Consider the following 24361-nt stretch of genomic DNA (forward strand, 5'->3'; position numbering starts at 1 on the left):
TACATTTCTCTCAATTTCTCTTTCAAAAGAGCGATGTTATTCTTATGAAGGATGAGTACAATAAGATATTTACTTCTTTTTTTTTAGATTTTATTTATTTATTTATTTTTAGAATGAGGGGAAGGGAGGAATAAAGAGAGGGAGAGAAACATCAATGTGTGGCTGCCACTTGTGCGCCCCCAGCTCAGGATCTGGCCTGCAACCCAAGCATGTGCCATGACTGGGAATCGAACCAGTTACCCTATGGTTCACAGGCTGGTGCTCAATCCACTGAGCCATACCAGCCAGAGCCAATAAGATATTTGAAATACATTTGAACTACTTTTCTGGTGTTTCCATCTCAGTGGTAGTTACAATTCTAATATATCTTCCAGATCTTAAATAGACTAACAGTTTCATCTGAAAATTAATGACAGTGAAATGCAAGAGTATACTTTAATTCAAAGTTAATAAAAGTAACTCAATTGGGATTTAACAGCCCCTGAATTTGTAATTTTAAAATATTACATGTGGGAGCATTAAGGATTATATGCCTTTCACATCCCCTAGAGTTATAAGATGGATGTGGGCTTTGGATACTTTTTACTTCCATTAACAGTGGGTTTGACTGAAAAGAATTTTTTTCTTTAATCTTAAACAATTGTTGAAGATAACTCCAAGATGGAGGAAACTGAAGCACAGAATTACTAGGTAAAAGAAAGGACTTCACAAATAGCAGGCTTGATCAATGGCATGTAGAAAAGACAATATAATTAGATGTGCTAAGCTGAAACTTTTAATATTCCATTAAAGATCAATATCTAAATTCCTAATCCTCCTCTTCCAATCATTTCATACTAAAGATAAAGAAATTTTACCAGTTAATTCTAACAATGAAACATAGAAGTAATAGAAGCAAAAGCTGCAAATGCATTTCTTCCAACATTTTTGGCAAAATGTCATTTCTAATAATCTAAATGTTAACTATAAATAAAATAATACATTAACATTGTAAAGAAGAAGGATAAGCTTTTGACTGAGTAAAGCCAGAATCAACAGTTACTTCTAAGACAAGAAAAAGTAGTAAATTTCTGTCCAGTAAGCGATTAACTCCTGGGAAAGTCTGCGTCACAGGATTAAGGATAATATCTTTTGAAATTAAAAATTGAGTGAATTCAAAGGCGGTAATTCTTTGTTCTTATTCATTTATTATTTATATGTGAGTATATTTAATCATTCACATATTTATTCTTAATTCATTCATTTTTTAAAAATATTTGTTGGGTGCCTTTTTTATGCTACACTATTTTTAAAATTATATTCCAAATTCCAATAGATCATAATTATTCATAGTTGAACTCTTATTTTTATTTACTTTAAACATATATATCATTAAATGTTACATGAATTAGTCTGTAAAGCAGATGCATATTTAATTTCAAATACAAATCTTGTACTCAGTCACATTTTGCTCAGCAATGGAAATTGATCTTTAAAATGATTAAAATGTAATTATTTAACTACAGATGTATGCCAATGACTTTTAATTTGTTTGAAGAATACTGTGAAGTTATTCAATATTTGCTAAACATCAAGAATTTACATACCTTCCAACTCACATATAGAATTGTAGAGAATTATTAAGGCAGTACAAGAGAAAGGCAAAAATCTTCCATGGTAATTTTTAGGTTTGGAAAATTTTATTATAACATACCAGTCATACAACATTGTGCGGTGCTGTTCATAGTATAAAAAGTTTTCCTCTTGACATTGTCTGTTATTCCCTTTAGTATAGTTTGGCTATTAATGTGTAGCTTGCGTAACTGAGAATTAAGTGATTACAAAAATAAACAAGTCTGTTCAAAACCCATTTATAGAACTCCTAGTTAATTCTCTTTGGTTAAGCTTTTAATTATATCCAGTTTCCTGTGATTTCATTGATAAACTTTATGACAAATAAGAAAGTGATGAACAAGCTAGTGTTACATTCTACAAGTTATTTTTTAGGACACATCAAACTTATTATGACATTGTCTATAGCTCTAAAACAAAAATAAAATATTGTTATTTTCATTTCAGATGCGATCTGTGAGCCGAGTCTTTAGGTTTATAGACATGCCAACAGAAGAAAGTAAATCTACCAAGTTCATCAAACCATCCAAGGATGACCAGCTCTCAAAAGTTATGATTATTGAGAATAAACACGTGAAGAAAGATGACCTCTGGCCCTTGGGGGGCCAAATGACCATCAAAAACCTCACAGCAAAATATGTAGACAGCAGGAATGCCATATTAGAGAACATTTCCTTCTCAATAAGTCCTGGCCAGAGGGTGAGACTTCAACATTGCTTGCTTTGTTAGACCTGGGTTCAGTAAGTGAATCTCAGTAGCCTAGAGCGATGTGTTCATAGAATCCATTTGTAACACCATTACTGTAGACTAGGATCTGTATTGAACATACATATTTCAAGTTACTATTATATGGAGTCATTATTTTATCCTTAATGAAGTTTAGTTCACAGAGTCCTGAATCTGTATAATAGGTTAATTTAAATATGATTCTATTCGCAAAATATCTAAAGAAACCATTAAAGAAACCAAAATTATAACATGTTTTAGGTTTTGTTTCTTGGAACTATCTTCCAGAGAAATATTTTGTTATTGACTCTATCTCATGTCTTCTTAAATTTTACCTAATTTACACTCTGTCAAAGAAGTGGTACTTTTTTTTCTATATATTTTTCAGTTTGTTTGTTTATTTGGAGTTCTCATCAGGCTATGGATTAATTTTTCTCAATAATTTTCTAAGTGAATTTTATTATTTAATAAGCAAAAACAAACAAACAAAAAACATACATTATTTTGAAGCATCCCTTATGGACTCCAGCACTGGGCCAAACACATAGAAGGTACTCAGGTACTCAAATATTCTGATTCTGGAATTGATTCTTGGAGAAAAAGATGGTCAATATTGTCTTCAAATTCCGTATTCTGGGCCACTCTATATACCTATACAGTGGTATTATATTGTTTTGATTGTTACCTTTAAAAAATATTGACATAGAGTACAAGAAAGATATTTCTTATGAAAACTGAATTTAAAAACTTCAGGGCTTTATAGTTTAATTTCAAATAGATGTTTTTAAACTATTGAGATAATGGTCAAGAAAGTTTATTAGGCCACTATATCAATACATAAGAAGAGACTGTTATCACTTGCTTTTTTCCCATAGCTTTAGGAATATTTGATAATTTAATGCACTGTATAAAGTTCAGTTAAAAAAAAGTATAAAATGAGCTGAAGTTCCTGCATACCATGATAAATGGCTTAAAATAGCACACTGGAAATTTTGACTCACCTTTTTAATCTTTTGGTTAGGATAAATAAATTCATATACTACTAAAATTATCTATTATATTTCTTTATTATAAATAATGGGGTTTATTATTTTATAGAAAACATTTTTAAATGGGCATAAATGGAAAGACTAGATTTTTAGGTTAAATTTACACCTGCTATTCAAATGAAGCTGTATATGGGAATGTGTTTTATATTACAGCTCTCATGAAATCTCAGAAATTTTTGACATTTTTACTTCATTATTGAACTTGGAGAAATGTCAAAGTTATGCTTTGAAACTATGTAAAATTAGTGATTTGCCTTTGCTCCTCCCTTGCATTGAGAAAATCATTATTAAGTACTCTTTTTTGCTTTATACATCAGAGAATGCCATCGGCAGCTTAGTGTCCCTGGAGTCACCAGGAAACATACCTAAAGTGCTGTCACAAGTTATAAAAAACAGCAGCAAATAGTTTGATATAAACCAAGGTGGAAAGCTGTGGTAAATCATTTGCTTTTCTTTCTCCAGATATCCTCCCATTCCTTAGCTTTACCATTGCTCACTTGCCCTCTCAATTAAAGTTAACCTAATCCTAGTACAGTGACAGAATTTACATAGTCCTCTTTTCCTATGCAGTTTCCCTGATGTGAATGTAGTAATCAGAGATGATGTAAAACAATCATCTCAGGAAGAAACAATATACTGAGGCATTTCATTTTCCTTGGACCTATACATAGAAAACAGGTCATGTGTGTTCAGTAACTGTTTTTTGCAAGATGTTGTCTAGGTGCTATGGGAAATTAAAAAGTACTCACACAAGGTTATGGATCTTGCTATACATATATGGAAACTACTGCTTCTTGGATGCTCACCATGCTCTAAGAACTGTTTAAAGACCTTTATTTACTATCACATTTGATCTTATTACAGCTCAAAAGGTAGAATTTTTACCCTTTTTGTGTGCAATGGAAGAAACTGAAGTTTGATAAAGTGACTAAGATAGCAGGGATTTTAAAACAAGGTCTATCTGACTTGAAAGTTTTTTTTTTCACAAGTTGCCACTGCTTCTCTTAAAAAAAGAAAAAGAAGTAGCATAAAGGGGTGAAGAGAGGGAGGGAGGGGGATTTGGGCGCACGCACGTGCGCGAGGGAGAGAGAGAGAGAGAGAATATGAATTTTTCCCAGGAGATGACAATCTAAAAGAAGTACAGCTTCTAGTAAGGGCTGAGGCAGATTTATTGTGAAGTTAACAAAACCTATTTTAAGTTTCAGAGAACTTCACTTGCCTGAGAGTTTTCCAAAGCCCATGCCTATTTTTGTATTTATAATTTTAATCTTTATCCTTTTTTTTCAGAAAGAGATCAAATGAAATCCTAGCTCTTTATTTATTATTTTTCAATGACAGTTTACATGTAATATTATTTTGTATTAGTTTCAGGTGTACATCATAGTTGTTAAACAATCATATATTTTACAAAGTATTTTCTAGTACACAACTGACACCACACATAGTTATTACAATATTATGAACTAGTTCTTTTAACTATGAGATTTATAACCTGGGACAAGTCTCTGTCTCTCCATTTCAATATATTTATTCACTAAATCAGAGTAACAATATCTGTCATGACAGTTAATGAAACATTGAATATAATGTTTTAAAAGTACCTAACATAGCATCTATTATAATGTAAATGTTTAGTGTGTGGGGGCTCATTTTATTGCTCTAATTACCATAAGCAAAATATGAGCTGATTCTTCCCAAAAAGTATTTGTTGGAACCTAAAGAGAGAATATTATGCTTTTATATACATTCTTATTTTGTGTATTCAATCTTGTGAATGATATAAGTTTAATGTGCTTCCATGGTGCTAACTTGTCATTGAAAACATGTTCTAAAATTGCATTGTATAGAACTCAGACTGAATCTATAAATTAAAACCTTATAGTTGAATTTCCAAATAGCTTGCAGAATCTTAATTTGCTCTCCAGAATTACCTTAGTTATTCCTTAAGCTTTGAATTGAGCCCCTTTTTATATTATTCTATACAATATTCTTTCTCTGATTTGTTTTTATAGTTTTTCTATTACAGTTCTCCAATTTCTCCCCCATTGCTCCCCCCTACCCCAACCTCTCCTCATATTCAGTCCCCACCCTATTGTCCATGTCCATGGGTCATTCATGCTAGTTCCTTGACTAGACCCTTCCCCTTATTCTCCTCCTTTTTCCCCTTCCTTCCTCCCCCTGGTCACTGTCAATCTGTTCCTTGTTTACATGCCTCTGGTTCTATTTTGCTCATTTGTTTGTGTTGTTCATTAGGTGAGATCATACACTATTTGTCTTTCACTGCCTGGCTTATTTCACTAAGCATAATACTCTCCAGTTCTATCCATGTTGTCTCAAAAAGTAGGAGTTCCTTTTTTCTCTCTGCTGCATAATATTCCATTGTGTAAATGCACCACAGTTTGTTGATTCACTCATCTACTGATGGGCACTTAGGCTGTTTCCAGCACTTAGCTATTGTAAACAGTGCTGCTATGAACATAGGGGTGCATAGGTTCTTTTGAATTGCTGTTTCAGGATTCTTTAAGCATAATCACTGGATCCAAAGGCAGTTCCATTTAGTTTTTTGAGGAAATCTCATACTGTTTTTTTAGTGGCTGTACCAGTCTGCATTCCCACAAACAGTGCACTAAGGTTCCCTTTTCTTCACATCCTCTCCAGCACTTGTTTGTTGATTTGTTGGTTATGGCCATTCTGACTGGTGTGAGGTGGAAGAAAGCTCCCCCTCCAAATTATATGAGTTTTTGCTCCCAAAGGTCCTTTGTTATACTCTTGAAAAATGAGTGAAATACTAAGGCAATACAAAGGAGGAAGCAGTTACTATCAGTTGGATGATAGTTGGCTCTTCAGGAAAAGTTTTCCACTGGAGGTGGCATTTAGAATAAGACAGACTTGAATTATGTATTTGAACAAGTAAAGGTGGGTGTAGAAGGGTGCTATAGGCATGGAGAATATCATGGGACATAAAAGGTGACAGAAAACAATTACTATTTCAGACAGACTTGGGGATGTGTAAAGGATATAACAAGAGATAAGGTTGTATGAAGCTTAAGCACCAAAGTAATAAAAGAAGTTGGCTACTCAGAAAATTCTAATCGATTTTTCTACTAAGTGGTCTTTGTTCATCTTCAAAAGCAGTGATTCTCAAAATGTGGTCCCTGGACAAGCACCATCACTTGAAAACTAAGAAATGCATATTATTGAGCCCCACCCAAGTCTACTGAATAGAAAGCTCTGGAGGTGGGGACAGTGATCTTGCTCTGTCATACCTTCCAGGTAGTGGTGGTTCATGCCTGCCTAAGGGTGAGAACCCATCTTTAAAAGAGTCATTTGATGTAGGGGAGTGAATGCTGAAGTTCAACTACAAAAGGTTATCAGAGGGGTGAGTACTGAAGTGAGAAGCTATATAGAATACCAATGGTGGCGGTGGGAAAGACAAAGTAAGAACACCTAGAGGATGGCTACATGGAGAGATTTCTTTGCACTAGAGGGGGTATGTTTTTAAACAGTTCAAGACAGAAGGAAAGGAGATAAATGGAGTTAAAGAGAGTTGAAATTTAAAAGAATCATTGAACAAAGAGTTGGAAAACTGAAATTGTTCATATTATACAGCTTTAATCTTTTAAGTCAACTACAAGGTAAAGTCATGGAAGTTAACTAGTGTCAGTTTTTTGACTTTATTCTCCTTCAGTGTTGTGTTGACTATTCAAGGTCTTTTGCATAGCCATATAAATTTTCAGATCCACAAAATAATTTTCTGGGATTTTGACTGGGATGACATGGAATCTGTAAAGTTTGGAAGAACTGACATTTTGGCAATATTTGACTCTCCTTATCAGTGAACATGGAATCTCTCCATTTATTTAATTTTCTTTTACTTCACTTATCATAGTTTTGTTGTTTTCCTCATCTAAATATCGCATATATTTTCTTAGATTTATACCTAAATATTTTATTTTGGGGGCTGCTAATGTAAATGGTAATGTGTTTTTAATCTCAAATTCCACTTGTTCATTGCTCATATATAGAAAGCAGTTGACTTTTGTATATTCATCTTATATCCTGCAACTTTGCCATTATCACTTATTATTTCCAGGAGTTTTATGTTGTTTCTTCCAGGTTTTACACATAGACAATAATATGATTGAATAAAGACAGTTTATTTCTTCATTCCCAATTTGTATGCCTTTTATTTCCTTTTCTTATCTTATTGCATTATCTAGGACTTTGAGTGTGATGTTGAAAAGGAGTGATGAAGAGGGGACAGCCTTGCTTTATTCCTGATGTTAGCAAGAAAACTGACTTTTTAGCATTAAGTATGATCTTAGCTATAGGGTTTTTGTAGATGTCTTTATCAAGTTGAGGAAGTTCCCCTCTATTCCTAGTTTACTGAGAGTGTTAATAAGATCATGTGATTTTTCTTGTTTATCCCATTGATGTGATGAATTAAATTAATTGATTTAAAAATGTGAACCAATCTTACATATCTGGGATAAATCCCAGTTGGTTGTGGTATGTAATCCTCTTTATACATTGTTGGGTTTGATTTGCTAATATTTTGTTTAAGATTTTTAGATCTCTGTTTATGAGAAATGTTGGTCTGTAGTGACTTTGAATAGTTTTGGTATTATGTTAATACTGGCCTCATAGAATGAGTTAGGAAGCTTTTTCTCTGCTTTTATCTTCTGGAGCAGGTTGTAGCAAATTGGTAAAAACTCTTATCTTAAATGTTTAATAGGATTTACCAGTGAGTATATCTGGGCCTCATGATTTCTGATTTGTGGGAATATTAATTATTGATTCAATTTATGTAAAAGATATATACCTATTCAGATTGTCTTTTTCTTCTTGTGTGAGTTTGTCAGATTGTGCCTTTTAAGGGAATAGTCCTTTTCATCTAGATTATCAAAGTAGTGGGCATGGAGTTATTTATAGGTATTCCTTTATTATTCTCTTAACCACGGGATATGTAATTATGTCCCCTCTTTTATTTTTTATACTGGTAATTTGTAGCAATCTCTCAGTTAACATAACAGAAACTTCTTGATTTATTGATCTTTTCAAAGCACCAACTTTTATTAATTTTTCTCTGAAGATTTCTTGTTTTCAATTAAATTAGTTGATTCTGCTCTAATTTTTATTATTTCTTGTCTTTGTTGAGATTTAATTTGCTCTTCTTTTTCTAGTTTTCTAAGACAGAAGATTAGAATATTGACTTTAGATGTCTCTTCTTTACTATATGTACATTTAATTCCATAAACTTTCCTCTGAACTGTTTTTGCTGCATGCCACACAGCTTGAAAAATTATATTTTTACTTTTATTTGTTTGAAATATTTAAAACTTTTCTTTGAGTTTTATTTTTTTACCCATGTTGTTTAATCTCCAAGTATTTGGAGATTTTCCAGCTATCTTTCTATTATTGATTTCTAGTTTAAAAATCTTTTGTGGTCTGAGAGCAGACATTGTAAGATTTCTACTCCTAAGTTTGTTAAGGTTTATTTTATGGTCCATAATGTGATTTATTTTGGATAATCTGCGTGAGCTTGAGAATAATGTGTATTTTGCTGCTATTGAATAAGGTAGTTGATACATGTCAATTATATTTAGTTGACTGATGGTTCTGTAGAGTTTAACTGTGCCCCTGATGATTTTCTTACTGTTGTATCTGTCCATTTTTGATAGAATATTGACCTCTCTAATTGTAGTTGATTCATCTATTTCTATTTGAAGTTCTGTCTATTTTTGCCTCCTTAAAAAGGTCTTTGTGTGTGTTTGTGGTTGATCTAGAATTTCCAATATATATTTTCATCTAATTCATGACACATTTAAATAACATTGTAGTGTAATACTTCACAGTGTGTTATTATAATAATATTCCCAATTTCTCCCTCTTGTTCTTTATAATGTTGCTGCCATTAATGACACTTATACAGAAGCATATATACTATCGTCGGCAGCCGTCCATCTCGAGAGACGATGGTGTAGCTTCTTAAGAGTCTATCTGCACCGCTGAGAATGGCTGTGCAGTCCGACTCGGGAGTGACACGGTATCTGTCTCCTCCCGTGTTGAATCGACATCTTGCGATGACGCTGGAGTGTCCTCTCCAGTGAAGCTGAAGCTACAGAGCCTGGGCAGGGTGATATGGAGGGTCTGCTGTTGCCCATGCAGCAGACCCCCCCTCTCTTCGCAGCTGAAGGGTCCAAGGGAAAGACGGAGTCAATACAGCTTGGCTTCAGGTGCGCCGCAGGAGTTGCCGGTGTTGACTACAACGTCAAACCGCCTTAGGGACTCCGGCTCCGGATTTTCTGTCGGGGTTTACTCCCTTAGCCTTTCCCCTGAAGAGGTATGCCGCAAGGCAGCGGAGGTTTTTTGGAGTCAGGGTTTTCCTTCTCTGATGTGCCCTGACTGGAAGATCGAACCAGCGACACTTAGCTCGCAGGCCGACGCTCAATCCACTGAGCCAAACCAGCCAGGGAAATAGGCTCAGTGGATTGAGCGTCGGCCTGCAAACCAAGTGTCACTGGTTCGATTCCCAGTCAGGGCACATGACTAGGTTGCACGCCAGGTCCCCAGTTGGGGGCACATGAGAGGCAACCACATGTTGATGTTGATATATACTATAAACATACATAATTAAATAAATTGTTACTATTATTATTTAAATAAACTGTTATCTGTTATATCAATTTAGATCAATTAAAATAATAAAAAATAATTTTAAAATTTTACCTTCACTTATTTATTCTCTCATGCTTCCTATATGTAAGTAAAACTTGGACTTCCAAGTTTCCTTTATGTAAATCTAAGTTTTTGACATATTTTCCTTTTATCTAAAGAACTTTATGAAACATTTTTTGCTAAGCTGATATACTGGCATCAAACTCCCTCAATATTTGTTTGAGAATATTTTATTTCTCCTTCACTTTTGAAGAATAATTTCACAGGGTACTGAATTCTAGTTTGGTGGGGTTTTTTTCTCTCAACACTAAATATTTTACTTCACTCTATTTTGCTTACATGTTTTTTGAAGTGTTGTTGGATTTAATTCTTATCTTTATTTCTCTATATGTAAAGTGTTTTTTTCCCCTGGCTTCTTTCAAGACTTTTCCCCTTCTCTCATATTTTCTGTCATTTAAATATGATATGCTTGCATGTATTATCCTGGTTGTTAATGTGAGCTTCTTGGATCTGTGGCTTAGTTTTTTGACATTAATTTGAGGAAGTTCTCAAGTCATTATTTCTTTAAATATTTGTGTTCTTTCTTTCTTTCTTCTCCTTTTGGTATTCCCATCACAGATATCTTATACTTTTTGTGCTAGCCCACAATCCTTAGATACCTGTTATATTTTTCAGTCATTTTTCTCTTTGCTTCTTGGTTTTGAGGTTTCAAATGTTCAATCTACTAATAAGCCGATCGAAGGCATTCTCCATTACTCTGGCAGCATTTTTGTTCTGTTGTTGATTTTTTAATCTCTAGTATTTCTTTTTGACTCCTTATTAAAATTCCCATCTTTCTTCTTACACTCTTTATGTGTTCTCACATATTTTCCATTAGATAGCTTAGCGTATTATTCATAGTTCTATTAAATTCCCACACTGATAAATCCAGCGTTTCTGGCATGTCTGACTCTGGTTCTGAAGCTTGCTCAGTCTCTTCCAACTATATTTTTTGCTTTTAGTATATCTTGCAATTTTGTGTTGAAAGGTGCACACAGTGTACTAGATAAAGGAACTCTGATAATTACACCTTTAGTGGCATAAGTTTGGGGAAAAGTAGTGTTCTATAGTTCTATGATTAGGTCTCAGTCTTTTAGTGAGCGTGTGTCATTGAGCAGAGAACTTCACAAATGCTTCTTAGATTTTTCTTCCACTTAGATGTAACAGGATGGCTATTGTAGGCAAGAATTGGGTATTTTTATTTCCTAAATCAATGAGAGTCTAATTAAAAAATAAACCAGTAGTTTAGTCTCTTGAGGAAGTCCTCAAGAAGAACAAAATACTCTGGGTTATTGCAAAATTGGTTGCTTCCCCCAGCCTTCTACTGGATGCATGAGGCAATTCTTCTGTGTTCTTCATAGTGATGTGATAAGTCTGGCTGCCTCCTTTGGGTAATACTCACAAAAGTGTACCCCTTTTCAGACTTGCACACATTTAGCTTCCAACAATTTGTATATTACAATTTAGGATTTCCTACCTTGGTTCTTGTTTCTGTAGAGGTTTCTGGTCATGGGTTGTGATTCTCTGTATCTGTCTGCTTGACTCTTCTTTTTTTGTGGCAGCAGTTTTCCCAATCACTCTCCGAGAGATATAAGAAGGATTTTATTTTATTTTTAAGTTTACTTGTTAGGATGAGATAATGACATCCAAGTTTCTTTTTATTTTTTTTTTAATTTTATTTTTAGGTTTTTCAATTACAGTTGTCCCATTTTTTTCCCTGTTGCCTCCCCCACCCAGCCCACCCCTTCTCCCACAATCATATCCCTCCCCGTTATCCATTTCCATGAGTCATTTATACATGTTACTTGACTAAACCCTTCCCTTACTTATTCCCCTTCTCTCCCTCCCCCCTGCCCCCTATTGACTGTTATTCTGATCCTTGTCCTATTTAGTTCATTTGTTTATGTTGTTCTTTAGTTTCCTGTTTTAGGTGATATCATATGGTATTTCTCTTTCTTTGCCTGACTTATTTCACTAAGCATAATTCTCTCTAGTTCCATCCATGTTGTTGCAGATGGCAGGAGTTCCTTTTTTCTCTCTGCTGCATAATATTCCATTGTGTAAATGTAACAGTTTGTTGATCCACTCATCTACTGATGGGCACTTAGGCTGTTTCCAGCACTTAGCTATTGTAAACAGTGCTGCTATGAACATAGGGGTGCATAAGTTCTTTTGAATTAGTGTTTTAGGATTTTCGGGTATAATCCTAGCAGTGGAATTGCTGGTTCAAAAGGCAGTTCTATTTTTAGTTTTTTGAGGTAACTCCATACTGTTTTCCATAGTGGCTGCACCAGTCTGCATTCCCACAAACAGTGCACGAGTGTTCTCTTTTCTTCACATCCCCACCGGCACTTGTTTGTTGGTTTATTTATGATAGCCATTCTCACAGGTGTGAAGTAATATCTCATTGTAGTTTTAATTTTCATCTCTCTGATGATTAATGACATTAAGCAGTTTTTCATATGTCTTTTGCCCATCTGTATGTCCTATTCAGGCCCTTTGCCCATTTTATTTTAAAGAGTAGAAATTAAAAAAAAAAAATCTCACCTAAGGATGAGTTTATTGACTTTAGAGAGAGAGAAAAGGAAGGAGAGAAAGAGAGATAGAGAGAAATTGATGTCAGAGAGAAAGATCAATTGGTTGCCTCCTGTTTATTCCCCTTCTGGGCATTGAACCTGCAATTCTTTTATGTATGGGACAATGCTCCAACCAATTGAGCCACCTGGACAGGGATGCCCATTTTTTAATTGGGTTTTTTGTTTTGTGATGTTGAGAAGAATACGTTCTTTATATATTTTAGAAACTAACCCCTTATCTGTTGTAGTATTGGCAAATATGTTTTTTCATTCAGTGGACTTCCTTTTTATTTTGTTGATGGTTTCTTTTCCTGTACAAAAGCTTGTGACTTTGATGTAGTCCAGTTTATTTTTACCTTGTTTGCCTTGATGAGGGGTTATCAGCAAAAATATTGCTACAAGAAGTGTCTGAAATTTTGCTGCCTATATTTTCTTCTAGGAGTTTATGGTTTCAAATATTACATTAAAGTCTTTAATCCATTTTTAGTTAATTCTTGTGTATGGTGTTAGTTGGTGGTCTAGTTTCTTTTTTTTTAATTGCATGTATCTGTCCAATTTTTCCAACACCATTTATTGAAGACACTGTCTTTTCCTCATTATATGTTCTTGCCTTCTTTGTCAAATATTAATTGAACATATGGGCATGGGTTTATTTCTCTGATCTCTATTGTGTTTCATCGATCTAATGCCTGTTCTTCTGCTAATACCATGTTGTTTTGACTAATATGGCCTTGTAGTATAGTTTGTTATCTTTGTTAACTTTGTTTTCCTTTCTTATTTTTGAGGGTTTTTTTTTTAATGTTTTGTTGATTATGTTTTTAGTTACCCAAATTTTTTTCCCTTTGCTCCTCTCCAGCAACCCCCTCATTCCAGCAGTCATGTCCCCACTTAGTCCATGTCCATGGGTTGTGCATAAAGCTTTTCTTAACATCCCCCTGTCCATTATGCACCCTCCTACTATGCTTCTTAATTCCTGCACCATTTCCCTCCCTCTACCCTTTTCCCCCTCCCAGCTGACCTCCCTCCACATGCTCCCCATACCTTTGATTCTGTTCCCACTCTGGTTGTCTGCTTAGTTTGCATTTGTTACAATTCCCTAGCTTCTGTTGTTGATAGCTATGATACTGTTTCCACTTTAATGTTCATAGTTTTGATATTTTTCTTAAATAAGTCTCTTTAACATTTCATGTAATAACGGCTTGGTAATGATGAACTCCTTTCTTTTTACCTTGTCTGGGAAGCACTTTCTCTGCCCTTCCATTCTGAATGATAGCTTTGCTGGATAAAGTAATCTTGATTGTACATCCTTGCTCTTCATCACTTGCAATATTTCCTGCCACTCCTTTCTTGCCTGCAAAGTTTCTTTTGAGAAATCAACTGACAGTCTTATAGGTAACCCTTTATAGGTAATGCTCCTCTTCTCTCTTGCTGCTTTTAAGATTCTCTCTTTATCCTTAACCTTTGGCATTTTGATTATGATGTGACTTGGTGTGGTCCTCCCTGGGTCAAGCTTTTTTGGGTCTCTCCGTGCTTCCTGAACTCATATGTCCATTTCCTTCTCCAAATTAGAGAGTTTTCCATCAGTATTTTTTTACATAATTTTTCAATTTCTTGCTCTCCGTCTTCACCTCTGGCAACCCTATGATTCAGGTGTTGGCACATTTAAAGCTATCCCAGAGGTTCCTAAGCCTCTCTTCATCATTTTCAATTTTTGTTTCCTCCTATACTGGTTGACTCTTTGTTTCTTCCTTGTGTTCCAATTTGTTGATTTGAACCCTGGTTTCCTTTCCTTCACCACTTGTTTCATGTGGATTTTCCTTCCTTTCAGCTTGGATAACCTTCATTCTTTCCCTATCCTTTTTAACCTTTTCTGTCGAGTCTGTGAGTATCTTTATCACCAATACCTTAAACTGTGCACCTGTTAAGTTTGCTATCTCCACATCTGTTAGGTGCACTATTTGCTTGCTGCTCAGTTGTGTCACTGGGACCTTGATCTGTCCCTGCTTCTGGGCTGTACTTCTCTGTCTCCTCATCTTGACAGCTTTCTGTGTTTGCCTCCGTCATTTGGGTAGGGCTGTCGCACCTCTTATGTTATAGGGGGTTGAGCCTTAGGTATTTGTTAGTGCTGGCAACCAGTTTCACTGCATTTTGGTGCTGTATATGGGGGAGGGGTCTGAGAGGGAACAGTGGCAATTGCTGCCACTTTTCCAGGCACTTCTCCCCCTTCCCATACTAAGCAAGCTGCCTCCTTTTCAAGATGGGTAGCTTCTACCTCCACCCCAACCCTCACTGGCTTTCACAGTCAGAAGCAATGCGGCTCTGTTCTTCCTGGCACTGGAACCACAAGCTACATGGTTTGGTCTGGGGCTGGATCCATCTGGTTTGGGGCTGGGATCACGTCTTGAGTTTAAACTATATGACTATGTTTTTTGCCATGGCTACAGTTTCTGTACTGCTAGCTGCACCCACCCGCCATGCTCCTGCCAGCCTCACTGCCTCTAGCTATACTGCCTGCCAAGCACCACCCCAGCAGCCGCTGCTCTGCTCCTCTTTCTCTCCATTCTGGCTCTGCCCCTTCTACCTTTCTGGCTGATTATTTCTTCTTTATTTTTTCCTGAACTTCCCTATAGTTTCAATTTTCTGGATTTTCTGGTATTTTTTAGTTTTGGAGTAGTTGTAAATTCCTTCTTAGCTGTGAGGAGATACAGTGTGTGTATTTACACCTCCATCTTGGCCAGAAGTCCCTAACTTTGTTTTTCTTTCTGAACATTTCTGAGACTATTTGAGGTCTTTTGTGGTTCCATATAATTTTTTGGAATATTTGTTTTAGACATTCAGAAGTATGCCATTGGTATTTTAATAGTAATTGCATTGACCCGTAAATTGCTTTGGGCAATGTGGACATTTTAATTATGTTAATTTTTCCTAACCATTAACATGAAATATGTCTCTGCTTTCTCGTATTTTCCTCAATTTCTTTCTTCATTATCTTAAAATTTTATGAGTATAGACATTTTACCTCCTTAATTAAATATATTCCTAGGTATTTCATTTTTTTGTTGTTGTTGCTATAGTAAATAGGATTGTTTGCTTAAATTTTTATTTCTGATAGTTTATTATTGGTATATAAAAATGTCACCAATTTCTAAATATTAATTTTGTATGCTGCTACTTTGCTGAATTTATTAACTAGATCTAGTAGATATTTGGTTGAATTTTTAAGGTTTTTCTCTGTATAGTATCATGTCATATGCAAATAATGACAATTTTACTTCCTCCTTTCCAGTTTGGATGACTTTTATTTGTTCTTCTTGTCTTATTACTATGGCTAGTACTTCCAGTACTATGTTGAATAAGAGTGGTAAGAGAGAACATCCCTGCCTTGTTCCCAATATTAAAAAAAACACTTTTAGTTTTTGTCCATGAGTATAATGTTCACTGTTGGTTTGTCATATATAACCTTTATTCTGATGAAGTATGATCTCTCTATTACCATTTTGCTGAGAGTTTTTATCATAAATAGGTGCTGATTTTATCATATGCCTTTTCTGTTTCTACATAATTTTTATGATCATATGATTTTTATCCTTCATTTCTTTATATACTGTATTAGGTTTAGTGATTTGCAAATATTGCACTAATATTGCACCCCCAGAATAAGTCCTACTTGATCATGGTGTATGGTATTTTAACTGTATTGTTGGACCTGACTTACTAATATTTTGTTGAGGATTTTATTATCTATGTTCATCAGGGGTATTGGCCTTAATTTTATTTCTTTGTATTGTCTTTATCTTGTTTTGCACTTAAGATATATCTGGGCTTGTAAAAAGAGCTTGGGAGTCTTTCTATCTCTTGAACTTTTTGGAAGAGTTTGGAAAGGATAGGTGTTAGTTCCTCCCTCAATGTTTGATAAGATTTACCTGTGAAGATATTTGGTCTAAGACTTTTGTTTGCTGGGAGTTTTTTAATTACTTACTTAATTTTAGTAGTTGTAATTGGTCGATTGAGGTTTTCTGATTCTTCTTAATTCAGTTTGGAAGGTTGTAAGTTTCTAGGATTCTATCCATTTTGGCCAGGTTGTCCAATTTGTTGGCATATAGTTATAGTATTTTCTTACAATCCTTTGTGTTTCTGTGGTGTCATTTGTTACTTCTTTTTAATTATTTTATTTTATTTATTTAGGTCCTTTTATTTTCTTGATAAGTCTGGTTTAAGGTTTGTCAATCTCATTTATCTGTTTGAAGAACCAGCTCTTGGTTTCATTGATGTTTTGTGTGTTTTTTTTACTCTATTTCTGATCTGATATTTATTATTTCTTTTTTTCTTCTTAGTCTGGGCTTTATTTGTTTTTCTTTTTCCAGTTCTTTCAGGTGTAGGCTTAGATTGTTTCTTTGATATTTTTCTTGCTTCTTGAAGTAGGCCTTTAGTGCTATGAACTTCCCTCTCAGGCTTGTTTTCTCTATGTCCCAAAGATTTTGGTTTGTTGCGAGTTCATTTTCATTCATTTCCAGGTAGCTTTTGAGTTGTTCCTTGATCTTGTTGTTGACCCATTTATTGTTTAATAACATGTTTTTTAGTCTCCATGTGTTTAAATGGTTTTCAGTTATTTTATTGTAATTGACTTCTACTTTTATACCATTGTGGTCAGAGAAAATGCTTGCTATGGTTTCAATCTTTTTGAATTTTTAAGACTTATTTTGTGTTCTAATATATGGTCTGTCTTTGCAAATGTTTCATGTGCACTTGAAAAGAATGTATATTCTGCTGCTTTGGGATGAAATGTCCTGTAAATAGCAATTAAATGAAACCAATCCAGTGTGTCATTTAAGGTTGCTATTTTTTTTTTGATATTTTTGTCTAGAAGATCTATCCATTGATGTCAGCGGGGTGGTAAGTCCCACATTATGACTGCATTGCTGTGATCTCTCCCTTAATTTCCACCAAGATTTTTAAAAATATATTTAGGTTCCCCTATGGTGGTTGCATATATTTTTACAAGTTTTATAGCCTCATGTTGGATAGATCCCTTTAATATTACACAGTGATAATACTTTTTCTTTCATAACTGCCTTTGTTTGGAGTCTGTTCTGTCTGAAACAAGTATTGCTACTCTAGCTTTTTGTTTTTCATTTCTGTTTGCGTGGAATATTATTTTCTTCTCTTCACTTTCAGTCTGTATCTTTTGTTCTGAATATGGTCCTTTGTAGATGGCATATATATATATATATATGCTTCTTATAGATGACATATCGGCGGCAGCCATCCATCTCGAGAGACGATGGTGTAGCTTCTTAAGAGTCTATCTGCACTGCTGAGAATGGCTGTGCAGTCCGACTCGGGAGTGACACGGTATCTGTCTCCTCCCGTGTTAAATCGACATCTTGCGATGACGCTGGAGTGTCCTCTCCAGTGAAGCTGAAGCTACAGAGCCTGGGCAGGGTGATATGGAGGGTCTGCTGTTGCCCATGCAGCAGACCCCCCCTCTCTTCGCAGCTGAAGGGTCCAAGGGAAAGACGGAGTCAATACAGCTTGGCTTCAGGTGCGCCGCAGGGGTTGCCGGTGTTGACTACAACGTCAAACCACCTTAGGGACTCCGGCTCCGGATTTTCTGTCGGGGTTTACTCCCTTAGCCTTTCCCCTGAGGAGGTATGCCGCAAGGCAGCAGAGGTTTTTTGGAGTCAGAGTTTTCCTTCTCTGATGTGCCCTGACTGGAAGATCGAACCAGTGACACTTAGCTCGCAGGCCGACGCTCAATCCACTGAGCCAAACCAGCCAGGGTCAGATGACATATATATATATATATATAGGCTTCTTATTCATTCAGCTATCCTATTACTTTTGATTGGAGCATTTCATCCCATTCGTCGTCGGCAGCCGTCCGTCTCGAGAGACGATGGTGTAGCTTCTTAAGAGTCTATCTGCACCGCCGAGAATGGCTGTGCAGTCCCACTCGGGAGTGACACGGTATCTGTCTCCTCCCGTGTTGAATCGACATCTTGCGATGAAGCTACAGAGCCTGGGTAGGGTGATATGGAGGGTCTGCTGTTGCCCATGCAGCAGACCCCCCCTCTCTTCGCAGCTGAAGGGTCCAAGGGAAAGACGGAGTCAATACAGCTTGGCTTCAGGTGCGCCGCAGGAGTTGCCGGTGTTGACTACAATGTCAAACCGCCTTAGGGACTCCGGCTCCGGATTTTCTGTCGGGGTTTACTCCCTTAGCCTTTCCCCAGAAGAGGTATGCCGCAAGGCAGCGGAGGTTTTTTGGAATCAGAGTTTTCCTTCCCATTACATTTAAGGTTATTATTGATAGATAATTACTTATTGCTATTTTATTCATTTGTTCTCTATTTCTTCTTTTTCTTAAAGCATGTCTTTAAACATTTTTTGCAATACTGGTTTGGCAGAATGAACTCATCTAGACTTTTTCATTTGTGTTTGCTTTTTGGTCTTGGAAGGTCTTTATTTTACCTTCAATTTTAAATTATTGCCTTGCTGGATTGAGTTGGTTGCAGGTATTTGCTTTTCATCACTTTAAATGTTTCATGCCAATCCCTTCTGTTCTGAAGTGTTTCTGTTGAGAAATCAGCTGACAGCCTATGGGAACTCCCTTGTAGGTAACTAATTCTCTCTTGCTACCTTTATTATTCTCTCTATGTCTTTAATGTTTGCCATTTTAATTATAATGTGTCTTGGTGTGATCTCCTTGGTTGTTCTTGATTGGGACTCTCTGTGCTTCCTGAACTTATGTGACTTTTCCCTTCACCACATTAGGAAAGTTTTCAGCCATTATTTCTTCAAACAGGTTCTCTATTCCTTGCTCACTCTCTTCTCTTTCTGGTACCCCTATCATGTGAATGTTGTTATGCTTGATGTTGTCCCAAAAAACCCTTAGACTTTCCCATTAAAAAAATATTTTTCTCTTGAATGCTCTAATTTGGTGCTTACTGTTATCTTGTTTTGTAAATCATTGATTCAGTCCTCTGGTTTATCTAACCTGCTGTTGATTCTTCCTAGTGTATTCTTCATTTCATATTCATATATTGTATTCACCATTTCTGACTGGTTCCTTTTTGTGGTTTCTATGTCCTTTTTAATGCTTACTATCCTTTTGTTTAAGTTCTCACTGAAATCATCCATTCTTCCCTTAAGATCCTTCAGCATCCTTATAATCATTGTTTTCAGTTCTGCATCTGGTATCTTGGTTGCTCCCATTTCATTTCATTTAATTCTGTTTCTAGAGATTTCTTCCTCTCTTTCTCTCTTTTTTCATTTGGGGTATTTTTTTCGGTCTCCTCATTTTGCCTCTGTATATTAGCTAGATATGCTATGACTTCCAAACTTGTTATGATGGTTTTATGATATAGGTGTGTCTTGGTGGGGCCAGTGGAACAATGTTCCAGATCACCTGAATGCAGTGCTCCAGGAATGTTTCCTGTGGGTTGTGTGCACCATCCCATTGTAGTTGTGTCTTGAATGTCTTTGGTCTTTTCATGGGTAAAGTTAACCCTTCAGGCTGGCTGAATATAAAGATAGACCTCAGTCACTGTGTATGAGTTGCTGTGTAGGTACTGCCTCCGCTCCCATTGGGTGGGATTCATGTACAGGTCTATGTCAGACATTAGTAACGTCTTGGGCTACTTGTCTGGAGACACCTTGCTATTTACTGTTTGTGACTGGGTCTGGGTGTGAATGGGAAGGGCCAACCTGTGTATGGGGTCAGCCTAGAAGTGGGGGCAAATCTATATAATGTATGAGACTTTCTGAGGTTTGCTTACACCTGTTAGCTACACCTCTTCCAGAGCCTTCCAAAGGAAGGAAGACTGTAGAGTTGGCCCAGGCTAGCTGTAACTTGCAGACCCTTCCATAGGTTATGAATCAGTAGGGCAGGGTGACTGGGATTGGGAGGGCAAGGCTAGAGGGTTTCCTAGTTGGGTGGCATGCAGCCAGGCATTCAGTAAGGGTAAAGTGGTCCCTGTTTCAGAGCCAAACAACTGAGTCTCTGCCTGAGTCTCCAACTCTAGCTCCACATGTGGAGCACACTTCAGATTTAGGTTCAGGTTGGGTACAGCCAGCTGTTGCCTCACAGGAGCAAGCTCAACAGGTAGAGCCACCAGAGCTCTGGAGGACAAATCAAAGAGTCTTCCATTGAGGGTGGTGCTGGCCGAGCCTTCAGGGGAGGGGCCACGCACTTCATCCTGGTCCCAGACAATAGCCTCCTAGGGAGACTCATTCCACATATCCTACTGCTGAGCAGCATACTCCTTCCCCTCCAAGAACAGAGTTCAGCTGGGCAGGGCCACAAGGAATTGGGAGGGTTATTCAAATAGTCTCCCGTTGGTTGTGTTGTTGGCAAGCCTCTAGGGGGGTGGGGTGGGCACTTCCCCTTTCCGGGATAGCACAAGCTGAGCTTGCAGGAAAGATAGGAGTTCCTCCAATCCCCATGATGTAATCACACAACCCAGCACCTGCCCTTCTGATACCCAGACAAAAGTCTCCCTGGGAAGTGCTCTGAAAGTTCCAGCTCTGTGCAGCATTTTGGTCCCCCTCCACTCCTGAACTCAGTAGGGTGAAGCCATAGAGTGGCAGGGCAGGCCCAGTGATTCAACAGGTAGGAGAGGGCAAGCTGGCTGTGCACTAGAGGTGGGGAAGAATGGTTCCCTTTTCAAAGCTCCTGAAAAAGAGCATCCTCAAAGGTCCCTGCTAGGTGCAGCCAGCAGACCCCTCTACAGGACCCAGGCACAGCAGATCGGTGTTACCAGTAGCTAGAGGACCAGGCAGTACACTCCCCAGGCTGGTGCTGTAACAATAAGAGTGCTCAGCCCTGGGAAAGTGGTGTCTGGGTCTCTAGCAGATTCCTTTCTGTCGCGAGCAAACTGAATTCCTACTGATCTTCTCCACCAAGTGCTATGTGGCTCCTCTTCCTGTCTCTTTTACCCTGGGTTTGTGATCCATTCCAGCTTCTCAGCCTCCACACGTATCTGGGCACCAGCTCTTTCTGCATCTCTGCCCTTCTTCCCAGTCTTTTTGTGGCTTCTTCTGCAAAACGTTGGTAATGATATTTCAGTTTGGCTAGTCTACAGTTGGTAATTCAGATTGATTGCTCTATAAATTAGATGTAAATCCAGTTTTGTGCTGGGAGCAGGTGAGTGTATCCATTCTCTACTCTGCTGGCATCTTTGAATCTGAATTTTATTTTCAATGGGTGAAAAATGTAGCAAATATACTATCACTCTTTCTTTAAAAACCTTTTTTTAAATTTTCAATCTCAAATAGTATTTCTATTTTTATTTTGCTAAATTTTAATATCCAGATCACCTTCCTCCAGCTAAACTAAGTCCCTTTTTTCCTTTTATTTTTCCTCTCAAAATTCAAGCTGAGATTTTAATTTGGAGCTGGGTCTTTCATGACAAACCTGACCTATCAAAATGCCTCATATGGTATATTGTACATATCATAGTACTAGAAAGTCCTCTGATTACATAAATATTTAATAGTACTTCAGGACCTATACTCTTGGATGTTCTTACCTGCCTTATCCATTTGTAGTGTCTTCAAAACACTGAGATGCCAGAAACTATTATGAAGGGTTCACATCATAGTAGCACAACCACCTAAATATGTATTTAATTTGTTAAACACATATGGCATTCTATTTTGATAAAAATTGGTGTAAAGTAGTAGCTGAATCATTCAGTAACCTAATACTGAGTTTATGAGGACTATTCTCAAGAACTTATATTAACAATTATGTTTTTTAAAGTATATTTTATTGATTTTGCTGTTACAGTTGTCCTAATTTTCCCCTTTTGCTCCACTCCACCCAGTAGCACCCTTCCCTTCAGCAGTCCCCCTGTTTAGTTTATGTCCATGGGTCATGTGTGGAAGTTCTTTGGCTTCTCCCTTTCCTATACTATTATTCAGTATCCCCCCTGTCTATTTTGTTCCTACCAGTTATGCTTCTTTGTAAAAAAAAATATGTTTTATTGATTATGCTGTTACAGTTGTCCCAATTTCTTTCCCCTCTGCTCCCCTCCACCCAGTGGTCCCCCTCCCTCCAGTTGTCCCCCCCTTTTAGTCCATGTCCATTGGTTGTGCATATAGTTCTTCTCAACCTCTTCCTGTCTACTCCATTCCCTCCTACTATGCTCCTTAATTCCTGTACCATCTCCCTCCCTTTCCCCCTTCCCCTTCCCTGCTGACCTCCCCCCAATATGTTCCCCACAACTATAGTTCTTTTTCCACTCTCGTTGCCTATTTGGTTTGTCTTTGTTTCAATTCCCTAGCTTCCGTTGTTGGTTCTTGTTATGCAGTTTTCATTTTAATGTTCAAAGTTTTGATCCTCCTTCTTCTAAATCAGTCCCTTTACATCTCATATAATAGTGGTTTGAATCTAATGAACGCCTTCAGTTTTACTTTGTCCTGGAAGCATTTTCTCTGCCCTTCTATTCTGAATGACAGTTTCACTGGATAGAGTAATTGTGGCTGTAGGTTTTTGCTTTTCATTACTTTGAATATTTCTTGCCAGTCCCTTCTTGTCTGCAGGGTCTCCTTTGATAAATCAGCTGATAGTCTAATTGGGACCCGTTTGTACATGATTCTTTCCTTCTCTCTTGCTGCTTTTAAGATTCTCTCTTTATCTTTAACTTTTGAGATTTTGATTATAATGTGTCTTGGAGTGGTTCTCCTTGGGTCCAGTTTTCCTGGAACTCTCTGTGCTTCCTGGACCTGTAAGTCTATTTCCTTCCCCAGGTTTAGGAATTTCTGCTTCAATATTTTTTCACATAACTTTTCAATTTCTAGTTCTTCTTCTTTGCTCTCTGGCAATCCTATTATCCGAATGTTCATTTGCTTATAGCTGTCCCAGAAGTTTTTGATCTCCTCACTTTTCTTACTTTTTGTTTCCTCTTTCTGCACTGGTTGACTGTTTGTTCCTTCCCTATGTTCCGGTTTGTTGATTTGATCTCTGGATTTTATTTCCTCACCATTTGTCTCGTATGTGTTTTTGTTTGTTTCAGTATGAGTAGCTTTCATTTCTTCCCTGTCTTGTTTCAAATTTTTTGTTAATTCTGTAAACCACCTTATAACTATAGCTCTGAACTGAGCCTCTGAAAGGTTTTCTATTTGTTCGTCTGTCAGGTTCCTCATCTGCTGCCTGGTGAGCTGCGTCACTGGGATTTCAATCATTGTCTGCTTCATTCCAACAGACTTATGTTTAGCTTTGCTTCCTGGGCAGGCTATAGGGGGCGGAGCCCTGTGCACTAGTCACTACCTGGCGACCAGTGGCGATCGGCAACCTTTTTCACCACACTGTGGCCCTTTGTGTGGAGGTGGGAGTCCAAGATGGATTCCTGCCATTACTCTAAGCTGAGAGACTGGGATTCGTCCCCCTGCCCTCTGGGCCTCACTGTCCGAGGCAATGGAGGGCTACCTTTCCCAGCATTGGGATCGCAAGCTGCTGGTACTCAACTGAAGCCAGAATTGTTCCCCTGGTATTTCTCGCAGTCCTGCCACTATGCCCTCTGCTACCACAGAGAGGACCACCATTTCTCGCCCCTCCTACCCGCCCAGATGAGCACTGCTGGTTTATAACTTCATATGTTGGGCTTCCATGTAGTTTTATTTTCTGGAATTTCTGGTTATCTTTTGTTTTGAGGTAGTTGTATTTCTTTTTAGTTGTAGAGG

The 24361-nt window shown here is 37.1% G+C and overlaps 1 protein-coding gene across 1 annotated transcript in view; it reads left to right on the top strand.

Moving 5' to 3' along the window:
- The window catches only part of CFTR (CF transmembrane conductance regulator), a 265793-nt gene that overhangs the window by 204416 nt on the left and 37016 nt on the right, over positions 1-24361 (top strand). The window contains exon 22 of the mRNA XM_090287405.1: positions 2059-2310. Coding sequence (XP_090143531.1) covers positions 2059-2310 — 252 coding nt within the window. The remainder of the gene's footprint in view (positions 1-2058; positions 2311-24361) is intronic.

The sequence above is a fragment of the Furipterus horrens genome, unplaced genomic scaffold (assembly GCF_987537825.1).
Source record: "Furipterus horrens unplaced genomic scaffold, mFurHor1.1.pri manual_scaffold_9, whole genome shotgun sequence".
NCBI lineage: Eukaryota > Metazoa > Chordata > Mammalia > Chiroptera > Furipteridae > Furipterus > Furipterus horrens.